This window comes from Gobio gobio (assembly GCF_949357685.1).
Source record: "Gobio gobio genome assembly, chromosome: 7".
Lineage (NCBI taxonomy): Eukaryota > Metazoa > Chordata > Actinopteri > Cypriniformes > Gobionidae > Gobio > Gobio gobio.
Window position 1 is genome coordinate 5,065,933 of NC_137103.1, and position 12,837 is coordinate 5,078,769.

General features: G+C 40.4%; 1 protein-coding gene across 1 annotated transcript in view; it reads left to right on the forward strand.

Annotated features, from left to right (window-relative positions):
- Positions 1-4,680: 4,680 nt before the first annotated feature.
- LOC307129777 (piezo-type mechanosensitive ion channel component 2) overlaps positions 4,681-12,837 on the forward strand; it is a gene marked incomplete at both ends in the record, with an annotated part of 104,100 nt that continues 95,943 nt past the window's right edge. Inside the window, 1 exon segment of the mRNA XM_079822488.1 lies at positions 4,681-4,744. Coding sequence (XP_079678614.1) covers positions 4,681-4,744 — 64 coding nt within the window.

Genomic DNA, 12,837 nt, shown 5'->3' on the forward strand with positions numbered 1-12,837 from the left:
TTTTACATATGATTTCTCCAGCCTTTGAAAGAATCCTCTCACAATGGACACTTGTCCTCTGTACCCTCCAAAATGCTGGATGAGTGCTCCTCAAATGGTGCAGGAAGGCTAGCTGCCTATCACAATACACACATCTCACTTTATTTGGTGTTTCCAAATGGAAATGCTCCCACACCACAGATGTACGGCATCTCTTGTAATGGACATTAACAAAGATAACTTCCTAATTAACAACATCCTCATGCTGGGAAAATTTTATATAGCCTACACAAATGCAAGTTCTTAAAGGTGAAACCACAATTTTATTAATTTCACAATGAGTTGAACTCTTATACAAAAGCCCTCAAAGTTATGAAAATGCAATAAGTTCAAAACCCTAGTGCCTTTAATGTTTTTTGTTTCTTTTATTATGATTTGCCTGATATATTTTTCTACTGTACTTTCAAGCACCTGATCTGTATTCTGTAATACAAAAATGTTCTGTTATTGCCATGCTGTTTGTAAAGGATTATTTGTTCAGCAAATTTTTTTTTACGGCATTACTTATGTGGAGCCTCCATTTTTATCTATTCTATTAATATATCTATCTATATATCACCTATGAATATAATTCTATATCTTTAACTAATGCTGTGCTATCTGTCACTATCTGACTTAGCCTATATGAATGTGTCACTATATCTATCCTATCTGTCACTGTCTACACCTATCAGTGAATATATCTCATTTCAATCTAGCCTAAATATAGCCTAACTAACCAAAGCGCACTATAAATCTCACTTATATCACACAATCACTGCTATCACAAAATCTCTCTCCTCTCACAAAAACCCACGAGGTGAAGATGGATTTACTTCACTTTTAAACTGTGGGGAATGATGTTCATACAGATGTGTGAGGCGCCACCTGATGAAACGCTTCAAAGCTTCAGTTAGCCATAGCACGTGACATGGGTGTTTCGAATCATCTGCGGAGCAGTGTTTCGAAACATCTGCGCTTCGGGATCTCGGCAAAGCCCCGAAATGTGAGTTTCCATCAGCCATCCCTACTGCTCTGTCGAATACTCTGCTATTGTAGAATCCGATCATGCCCTCTTTCTACTAGATCTCTCCTTTCCATTTAATCTTACAGACTACATATGGCAATTGAAATCATCGCTGTTGTCAGATGAATTATTTTGCCAGCATATAGGTAGTGATGGCGAAGTGAAGCTTTCAGCACAATTGTATCAGAAAAAGGTTCATTACTCGAAGATCTTCAAATCAGAGCTCGACGAGGACCTCTGCTGGTGAAAGTGAGGGAAAGCGCTGTGTCACAAAATGTTTTGCAACCATTATCTTAGAAGCAAAAATTAATGAATGGATAGATGAATGAATCAATAAATTAAATACATGACAACAATCTGTTCCATTGCACACTAGTAACTCAAACCAATAAAGATGACATTTTGTATTGTGAATGTGGACATTTTTCCTGTTTGTGGACAAATACAACTGCATGGATAAACGAAGTAGACTATATATATATATATATATATATATATATATATATATATATATATATATATATATATATATATATATATATATATATATATATATATATATATACAGAGAGAGAGAGAGAGAGAGAGAGAGAGAGAGAGAGAGAGATTTAATAGGTTCACATAATTGCCAATAACAACAATATTTTTAACCACTTAATTTTTCAAATACTTGAATATAAACAAAGTTGGGGAAAAAAGAAAGTAGGCTGGCTTTCACCCCAAAAAAAAAAAAAATAAATAAATTTATAATATTTTTAATATAATATATATATCCACAATTGCCATATGTACATGTGTAACCTTAGACGGTCATCTGACACGCTCATCCTCGCCTCTTTTTTTTAACAAAAGTATATACTTTATATAAGTATACTTAATACATTGCAGTGATGAAGGGCAAGGCAAATCTATCTGTATGGTTTTTCCTGCTGCCAACGCTTTACCAATTGCAGGACAAGCTGAAGAGGCTGAAGTCAACCTGTCAATCCCTCCTTAAGGCCCTAGAATAGTGTTCCTCAACGGGGGCGTTTGGAGAACATTGGGGGCGATGGAAGCAATATTTTTGAAAGGGGGTTGTGTTCTGGAGGGTCGTCAAAAAGATCAAAGATTTACAGGCTGAAACTCAGGACTACATTTAAAAGAAAATGGTCTGCAATATTCTAACACTGTGTCTACATCGGCGCATCCTTAGATACCTCACCACAAACTTTTCAAATGCTTTTGTTACACAAGCACTCGGATCCAGTGCGTCAGAAATAGAATGTAGCCTCCGTTTACCTCCGTCGCACATGGGGGACCTAGATAAAAGTTTGAGAAACACTGCTCTAGAAGGAATCCTGAAACACTTGACCAGAGATGATCGCTGCAGCTCTACTACTTTCAAAATTCAGAACCTCCTGGCCAACAGACAAACACACGCACACACGTTGGGTTTCCTTGTTTTATAGGGACTTTCCATAGACAAAATAATTGATATACAGTAAAAATCTATCCCCTACCCCTAAACCTACCAATCTTAGAAAACTTTATGCATTTGATAAAAAATGTCTGGTATTACTATTTGTGGGAAATGCCTAAACCACCTCAGCTCTAAGTACTTTTTTTGCATTCTTCAATTGTCCAAAACTCTTTGGAAAGAATAAAAAATGTCAATGTATTCTCAGGGTTTCCGCGGGGTCATAAAAAGTCATAAATTTAACAATAAGAATTTAAGGCCATAAAAAGTCATAAAAACGTCCGGATTTTCCATACAAGGTCAAAAAAAACATTTAGCCACGTCTTAAATTGATATGCTCGTCCATTAATTTGTTCTTCCATCAAAATGTGCTCATGGCGGCAATGGCATTCATTTGTTTCGCCTGTTGTAGTTCTGTGTGAGGAATCTGGGTGGTATCACACTGGTATCACAGCGTTCCAGAACTACAAGGTCCATGCGGCAGCATACAGACTTGTCGGAAGGACTTTCACAGAAACCCACGCGAACTCCGAACATACTGTATCATACGGAGTCACTGCTTAGTTTAATTGAAATCATCCTGGCTATCACAATGGGAAAATGTACCTTAAACGATCTATGGCTCGAAGATGGTGCGTTTAGTAGTTGGCTCAAGCCCGTCGCTAACATTCGGTATCAAGCCTATTCCACTCTGTGTAAGAAGACGTTGGAGCTGTCTAGTTTAGGCATAAAAGCCTTGAAGTCGCATGCAAAGTCGAAAAAGCATTTCGTTGCTGTAAAAGGCCTGCAGCGGGTGCAGGCGATCCGTCAGTTTTGTTCGGCTCCATCACTAACGTTACCCGGTCCAAGTACAGCGCGGGATTCCGTTTCTGTCGCATCCAAGTGCCACACACAGTGGTTTCGGGCAAGCAAGGACAAAATTGGCTGTGCTGAAAAAGGTTGAGGAGGAGATCACCATTAAAGGAGACGAACTGAGAAAAATGTAGACAGACACTGATTGACTGACTTGTTATTTTGGAAAGTAATGCCATAAAATAATTGTTAATTTACAATGTTACTTTACAATGTTACAATTGTTAAGTGTTCCTGTGTTCTTGATACTTAAGAAAAAGAAGGCGAAGGCTTCAGTTTCTTAATCTTAAGTAAGAAATAATAGAATTGCTCTTTAAATAATAAAACTTGTTACTTTCAAAGAAAGTCAATAATAAAGACTTTTGAAAGGAATTTTAATGACTGAAGTTATTTATCGTAATTCGTGTAGGTCATAAATTCAAATCATAATGGTCATAAAAAGGTCTTAAAAAGTATTAAATTTGACTGATTAAACCCTGCAGAAACCCTGATTCTGAATGATTCTGTCACTATTGAATCCATGTGCTCTCCTAACAATGATCTGAACTCTGTCTGTCCATGAAGGGGTAGCTAGTCCACCTTTTCTAGTTGTTGGAATTAGTCAAGCGTTCTTTTTATGTATTTTGTGATGTTTTTTTCTGACTCAACAGGACACTTCCAACACCTCCCTGACAAGCAGAGGATGGACTGAACAACTGTTGTTAATCTTCTTTGGCAGAGCAGAGGATAATCTATTTCGTTAATACACATCATAATGTATTCAACCTTTGGTTGTTTTCTCCAGGGGGAGAGAGTGGCGGTACGGAAACATAATACAAGCCCTTTGATGCCTCCGTGGCTAGCAAATTAAATGGAAGTGGAAGAAAAGCTTTATATGAGGTGGAGTGTTGTTGTTGTTGTTGTTAGATAATGCTGAGCTTGAGTTTTCATGCTTTTTTTGCCCATATTGTCTATTTGAGAAATCCATGCTCGTCAAATTTACCTCTGTACTAATGCTCCTCTTACGTGAGAAGAGACTGTTTTTATTGATTCATTAATATTTCATTTCACTACAAAAATACTAATGTCTTGAGGAAAAACACAGCAGACCATGGCAATCCTGTGCAGTCTGGATTACAGTGACGTGTTGCATGCTTATGTGAACAGCATTGTGTGTAAATGGGCATGTGCATTTAAGTTAAACATCTATCAAGTTTGATTTTGATGTTTTTATAAATGCTCATGTGTGTATGTGTGGGTGTCGACTTCCTGAAGATGATGTGATATTAACGTGCTGTCAGTCCAGTCACAGCACAACTCCATCATGAGCGCACAGAGTCTGGGTGAGATGCCAGGAGATGTCATAGTGGGGACACTATTTCATTTACTTCTACCTGTTTTACTGCTGATCGGTAAGTTAAAGCTTTTTTCTGGGTAGTTTGATATCAGTTGGCTTGTTGAAACAATCACAGACATGTAATAATTAAATGTATTAAATTACCCCTTCCCAGTAAAGCGGGAGTAGAGGCAAATATTCTGCTGTCCATACAAAATGTTAGGGAATATGTTCATGTTAATGTGCAGATAGAAAGATTGAAATGTCTCTGCACAGCCAAAATATTTTGTTAGTTCTTCTGCATTTCTCTACTAGCCAATAGCAAGTATTATTCTCTAGACAAACGATATCTGCCACTTTTTACACTCAATGTTAATATCTGCCTTTTTTACACTTATTGTAACTTATCTATACTTTGGTTTGCATATCTAGCATTAGGGCTGCTTTACTAGGGCAAAAAATCATAATCACAATCGCAATTATTTTGAGCAATATTGAGATCACAATTATTTAGCACTCATTGACTTTCACCGCAAAAAAAGCTCTTCTTATTTAGTATTTTTTGTCTTGTTTCTACTCTAAATATGTAACATTTCTTAAATCAAGATGCATGTACTAGATAAGTAAAATGACATAAGATAAAGATTAAAACAAGCAAAATGATCTGCCAATGGGATAAGAAAAAATATGTTGTTTCTGTTAGAAATCTTGTTTCTTGTTTCTGTCCCATTATTTTTCTTACTTCATTGGCAGATAATCCAGCTTGTTTTCAGCAAAAACTCACTTCATTTAGATTTTATTTTCCAGAAAACAAGAAAAATTATCTCGTGTCATTTTACTTATCTAGTAAAAGCATCTTGATTTAAGAATTTTTTTATATTTGGAATGGAAACAAGACAAAATAAAAAGTAAGAAAAGCATTTGCTGTGCTGGATATGTTTTATTAAACAAAAAAACTTAAAAACTAATAAAAAAAAGACTGTAGCATCGATTTTCATATCAAGTTTTTTGGTCTTGTAAAATTGTAGTGGAATTTACTGTATGCTAATTTTATATGAGTACATATGCAGGTATTACTAAAAACTATATATACATACATATGCTATATGCTATATATATATAACACAGTATAACTGTTTTACTGCATAAATACAAGAATTTGTCTAGCACCTTTTATTAGATACTGAATAAAACTTTTTTTTTTATGTATGCATTTAATCCCATGGGAACATAAAGGTATTTGGACACATTCAGAGGTGGAATGAATACTGATATTTTTTTACTTGAGTAAAAGTATTGCTACTTAAGAAATAATTCACTGCAAACAAGATGTACTGAAAAAAATATAAAGTAATAGGAAATAAGTAGTTTGCTAAAAAAAAAAAAAATACTTCTACAAGTCAAGTCAACTTTATTTTTATAGCGGTTTTACAATGCAGATTGTTTCAAAGTAGCTGCACAGTGTTAAACAGGAAAATAATGTAACAGAATTTTATTCGGCCGTACAGCCGCTCTGGAGAAAACTGTGATGTCATCAGCTCATTTCAATTATCATACAGTGACTATGTGGGCAGATAAGTAATTTAGTTTATAAAGTTAATTTAGTTAATTTAGATTAATTTGGATATTTAATTGAAAATGTAGTGTTCCCAACTGAGCAAGCCAAGCCAAAGGCGACAACACCTTGTACACCTAACAAAGGAAAACTGTAAAGAATTTCTGAACTCAATTGTTGAAGTTTCAAAGCCACATATTGTCACAGTTTTCAAACTCCATTTAATTTGAACTCTTTCCCCGCCAGTGATGACTTTTTTTTGGCTTTCCGTGTTTTTACCATTATGTGGTAGGGGGGTGCTATCTTCTAAAAGAGTACAGAATTTTCAGATTAAAACATGCAAAGAAGCAGAAACAAGCAATAGCATATGTAATCATATGCATATATAAAATAACGTGATCAACATTAAACAGCATATAAATCAAAACTGCCTAATGTTACTGAATGAAATGACCCAGGACGAGCTTTAGGACTGTGAAGCTTTAGGGTGTTTTTAGACTCCATCTACTCCATCTGTGTTTGATCATCGCTGTGAATCTGATCTGGACGTAGTCTTTGACAAAAATTATTTTTGCTCAAAATAATGCTTTATTTATTAAACTTACCCACATTTAAGTGTAGACTAAGTAAGAATGCATGAAGCTGGAATAAAATTATATTTTTTTGTTGAAAAGTAGAAGGTCTGTTCTTTCTTTTGATATATTGCATGTTCAGTTATTCATACAACAAAATATTCTGGGGGCCATGAAATTGTGGAAAATGATAAAAAATGCTAGTGGTAAGAATTACGAGTCACTTATGTAACTACCCGAGACCACGCTGGCACGAATTTGCCGGCTCCCGGATAAAGCAAAGCTCAAAGGCTACAGTTTATTTGCATAATCAAAGGGGCAGCAGATCTGTGTGTGTCATTAACTCTGATTATTGTAACAAGAGTATAATGTAAGTTCTGAAGGTGTGCTATACACCAATACTCAGGAAATTAAAAGATTGAATGACCCCAAGTGGCATGATTAAAATCAGAGGTTCTGCCATGCATTACAGACCAATTTAAGGCCTAGTCCAGATGTACACAGGTATTTTTATAGTTTTTCCCCTTAAAAATTGCGTCCACGTGAAAACCCAAAACACGCTATGAAGCGCTGTTAAGAGCATGCCAAACCATCAGGTGGCGATATTACCCTAACCGTAAAGCCATGTTGGCCAATCAGAAGCCTGGAAAATTATTTATTGCTGGTTCCGGTTTGGACGCAACAAGTCAAAATCTCCGGATTCACTGTCCACACGACAACACTGTAACCAGAGTTTCTAAAAATGTTCCCCCTGGCAGGAGTTTTCAAAAAAGTTTGGTTTCAGAGTCCGGATACTGCGTTTACGTGTGGACGGTTTAGAAAATACCTGTGTTCGTGTGGACAGGGCCTAAGTTAGGTAAACCATTTAACTGTTTTATTACCATTTAACTGTCATTTAAAGTTACTACTTACAGTACTTATTGAAAGAATAAATTAATAATATTTAATTTAAAAGGTTAAATAAAATCAATAAATGATCATTTCTATCTCACAACCATGGATTTTATTAAGCTATGGTAATAGGTCCCCTGAAGTACTTAAGAGTGCAGACCCGTTCTTTTCCATTCTTTTGAACAATCGGCAAAAAATCCATTACACTATAACAGGAGTTAGTCCACCTAACAGTATTCTCCTTAAAGACATGGTAAATAACTTTCTGTCTAGTCCCATATACCCAGTCTTATGTAGGAGAGCACACATTAAGTTGATCTATCCATGATGTTAGAGATATAAAAGGCGCTGAAAAAGCCTGCAATTGCGATCAGAAAGCCACTCTGGATCAAATGTCTTTGTCCACCTTTCTGAACTGGAAGACTAAGGACAGCAGGTCTCAGTCAATGTTTACCAGACCATTTAAAAGCAACAAGTGTCCTTTGAATCTCCTGGATTAAAACAAATTGGTTGATCTACAACCATGAATTTATGCCAGAGTTTAGAAGCACCAAGATTGTTGGCAATCATTGCTCTTCCCCCTGTTTACCTGGATAGCACCAATTTACACCTCCATCACAGTTTCTCTGATTAGATTCATCTTGTCCAGGGTGGTCCAGGGGTTTTCCAAAGTTACTAGCCACTCAGCATTTTCACAGGCAACAATTTTGATATTGATATATATATATCATAATTTGGCCACAGGTTTATTAGGCTGCAATAATCAACATGGATGAGATAATTAAATACATTTTTATAACTGTTACTTTTGATCACATGATTTTAATTTATTCCAACGAATTAGTCACAAGTAACAATGTTTATTGCTAATTTACTACTCATGCCACTTTAATTGTCTAATTGAATGCTGTGGTAACACAGGGCAGTTTTATTTCTTCAAAACGATCATACTAAATAAGTACTGTTAAGTAGTGTTAACTACTAAAGCACAAACCAAGTGCAGTAATGCTGTATGTATCGTTACATCAGCATTACCCACACAGAATGCATGTTGAATTGCAGATATATTGCAATGTGATTTAGGATCACACTGTTACGTACTGCTCTGAGTCAGAAGGTTGAGGATCCAAACGCAGTTTTTAATAAAAGGGTAATCCACAATCGTAGTCAAAAGTACAGGCAAAAAGGTCATACACAGGAAAGCAGTCCAAACAGGCAAACAAGGCAGGAGAGACAGGCAAAAGGGTAATCCGGGAGACAGGCAAGAAATCCAAAAACCGACAGACATGAAACCAGGGAAACGCTCAGAATTGCAGTAGAAACACGAAACAAGACTTAGCAATGATAGACAGAGTGAACATGGTTTATATAGGCTGGGGTAATGGGGTAATGTGACACAGGTGCAAACAATGAGTGAAGATGAGTCCGGGCAAAGGATTATGGGTAATGTAGTTTATGATGAAGTGACAAGTCCGGGGTGGAGTGACAGTCTGAAGTGGAGTGCCCTCAGGTGGTTCTCATGGTCACTCACACTGGTGAATTGTGACATAGCCCCCCCTCAAAGGAGCGGCTTCCAGACGCTCCTAAAATTGTCAAGGAGGGAGGTGGAGCGGAGGCGGACCCGGGGGCGGGATGGAGGGCCAGGCCCGTGTAGCGGAAAAGGGCCTGGAGACTCAGTCACCGTAGAACGCCAGGAAGGAGCAGGCTGGACTGATGACCAGGGTGGCGCAGGCAGCCAGGGCGGAGCAGACGACCACCACAGCGCAGACGAGGTTGAAGACCCCCACGGCTTGGCAGACGACCACCACAGCAGTGCAGACGAGGTTGAAGACCCCCACGGTGGAGCAGACAACCACCACAGCAGTGCAGACGAGGTTGAAGACCCCCACGGCGGAGCAGACGACCACCACAGCGCAGACAAAGTTGAAGAACCAAACGGCGGAGCAGACGACCACCACAGCAGCACAGGCGATCTTGGAGACCCCCACGGCGGAGCAGACGACCACCACAGCAGCGCAGGCGGTCGTGGAGACCCCCACGGCGGAGCAGATGACCACCACAGCAGCGCAGGTGAGGTTGGAGACCCCCACGGCGGAGCAGACGACCACCACAGCAGCGCAGGTGAGGTTGGAGACCCCCACGGCGGAGCAGACGACCAACACAGCAGTGCAGGTGAGGTTGGAGACCCCCACGGCGGAGCAGACGACCACCATAGCAGCGCAGACGGTCTTGGAGACCCCCACGACGGTGCAGGCTGAGCAGGTGGCCCGGTTAGAGTCCTCTCTGGACTCGTGACTGGAGGCGGAGCCCTCTCTGGACTCGTGACTGGAGGCGGAGCCCTCTCTGGACTCGTGACTGGAGGCGGAGCCCTCTCTGGACTCGTGACTGGAGGCGGAGCCCTCTCTGGACTCGTGACTGGAGGCGGAGCCCTCTCTGGACTCGGGACTGGAGGCGGAGCCCTCTCTGGACTCGGGACACGGGCCGGAGCCCTCTCTGGACTCGGGACACGGGCCGGAGCCCTCTCTGGACTCGGGACACAGGCCGGAGCCCTCTCTGGACTCGGGACACGGGCCGGAGCCCTCTCTGGACTCGGGACACGGGCCGGAGCCCTCTCTGGACTCGGGACACGGGCCGGAGCCCTCTCTGGACTCGGGACACGGGCCGGAGCCCTCTCTGGACTCGGGACACGGGCCGGAGCCCTCTCTGGACGCTGGTCAGTGGCCGGAGCCATCTCTGGACGCTGGTCAGTGGCCGGAGCCATCTCTGGACGCTGGTTAGTGGCCGGAGCCGTCTCTGGACGCAGGTCTGTGGCTGGAGCCGTCTCTGGACGCAGGTCTGTGGCTGGAGCCGTCTCTGGACGCAGGTCAGTGGCTGGAGCCGTCTCTGGACGCAGGTCAGTGGCTGGAACCGTCTCTGGACGCAGGTCTGTGGCGGGAGCCATCTCTGGCGTGGCGGCGGCCATCTTGGCAGAGGACTCTGGCATGGCGGCGGCCATCTTGGCAGAGGGTTCTGGCAAGGCGGCGGCCATCTTGGCAGAGGGTTTTGGTATGGTGAATACAGGACAAGGAGGCACAGAAAACCTAGGACTAGCGATCCTCAGCACCGGACATGGCGAACACGGTATTGGGTTTTGTTTACAGCGCCTCGCTGGAGCTTGATACATGGTACCCCCTCCCAAAAACCGTTTAGGGGAGATGTCCTCCTCTATTTCTCCAACAGTGTAGGAGGAACCACTTAACGACAGTGCATAGTCCAGAAACTGACTGAGTGATCCACGAGGACCATCACGGATCAACTTTGATTGATATTGTTCATTAAGACCATAACAAAAGAAATCAATGAGTGCACAGTCCGGGAGATCAGAGAAATTAGCAATAGCTAAAAAGTCCTGAATGTGTTTCTCGATTGACTGGTTACCTTGACGTAGACGGATTATTTGAAGTGCTGGATCCATGATGGCTAAGTCTTCTGTTACGTACTGCTCTGAGTCAGAAGGTTGAGGATCCAAACGCAGTTTTTAATAAAAGGGTAATCCACAATCGTAGTCAAAAGTACAGGCAAAAAGGTCATACACAGGAAAGCAGTCCAAACAGGCAAACAAGGCAGGAGAGACAGGCAAAAGGGTAATCCGGGAGACAGGCAAGAAATCCAAAAACCGACAGACATGAAACCAGGGAAACAAGACTTAGCAATGATAGACAGAGTGAACATGGTTTATATAGGCTGGGGTAATGGGGTAATGTGACACAGGTGCAAACAATGAGTGAAGATGAGTCCGGGCAAAGGATTATGGGTAATGCAGTTTATGATGAAGTGACAAGTCCGGGGTGGAGTGACAGTCTGAAGTGGAGTGCCCTCAGGTGGTTCTCATGGTCACTCACACTGGTGAATTGTGACACACACACTCCACATTATTATGTAAATTATATATTTATTATTAGTTGTTCAATAAATATATGCATATACATACATGTTACTCAGGGTAAATTAAGAAAACAAGATTTTCAAACAATATAAGATTAACCGTGTTGAGGTATATATCAATTATTCCTTTTCTGATGATAAAGCTATCCAAAAATGTGCTCACCTGTCTAATAAAACCTGCACAATCAGGGGCTCTGTCTAGTTGAAGTTTGTGGCAAAGATCTCTCCATCTAGGAAATACCACACTGATATTGATCCTCGTTTTATTTCTCTTCTTGTCCAAAACTCTTCTTCGGACATTTGAATCAACCGTACGTTTTTTTTTTAGTTATCTTTGGCCACAGAACCTGCCAATAAGAAACGAATGCTAAAGAATAATTGTGGTTCATGTGCGAAACGGTGGCATGCTAGACACTACAACTACTACTTTCGCATTGTTTACGACACTTACTGTGTTACCATGGTTTCTATACAGCAGTTAAAGTATAAACCGAGGATAACGCGGACATGACGCCATTGACAGGCGACGCAATGAGGAGGGAAATTTGCAAATTTCTCTTGATTTAAACAGTGTTGGAAACATTTGGGATAATACAAGTCAACAAAATGTATAACACTGTGCTAGTGTTTTTTTTCCCTTCAATATTCAAGACCCCTGTCAAGGTTGGGTGAAGGGAAGAAGCGAGGACTCGATAATGCAGAAAAATGGGCTTTTAATAAAGTGGTAAAATAAAACAAGACAAACAAAAACTACCCCGAGGGGGAAAACATAACATAACATGACTTAAGGAGTAGGGAAACACAAAGTATGTTCAACAACGATCCAGCACAGGACTGCAAACACAAAGAGAATAAATGGGGAGCAAACAGAAGAGCATAACGAGGGAAGACAGGTGGGGAAAATTATCCAATAATCAGGAAACAAGGTGGGCTGGGTTAGACAATGAGTGCATTTACATGCACGTTCTTAAGCCAATTATGCTTAATAAGCTGACAACAAACATGGTATTGTAAACGCGGTAACCCCTTTTTCTTTTATTGGAGTAAGGTCATAAATTGTTTAAGCATAAACCAACCAGTTTTTTGCCTCTTACCCCGATTTTGTCACGTTAGGTGTGGTGAAAAAGGGGTGAGGACTCAGTTGCAGGGAAAATAATAAAGTTTAATAATAAAAAAATAAACATAAGCATAAAACAAAAACCCACAGGGGGGGGAAACACATAATCA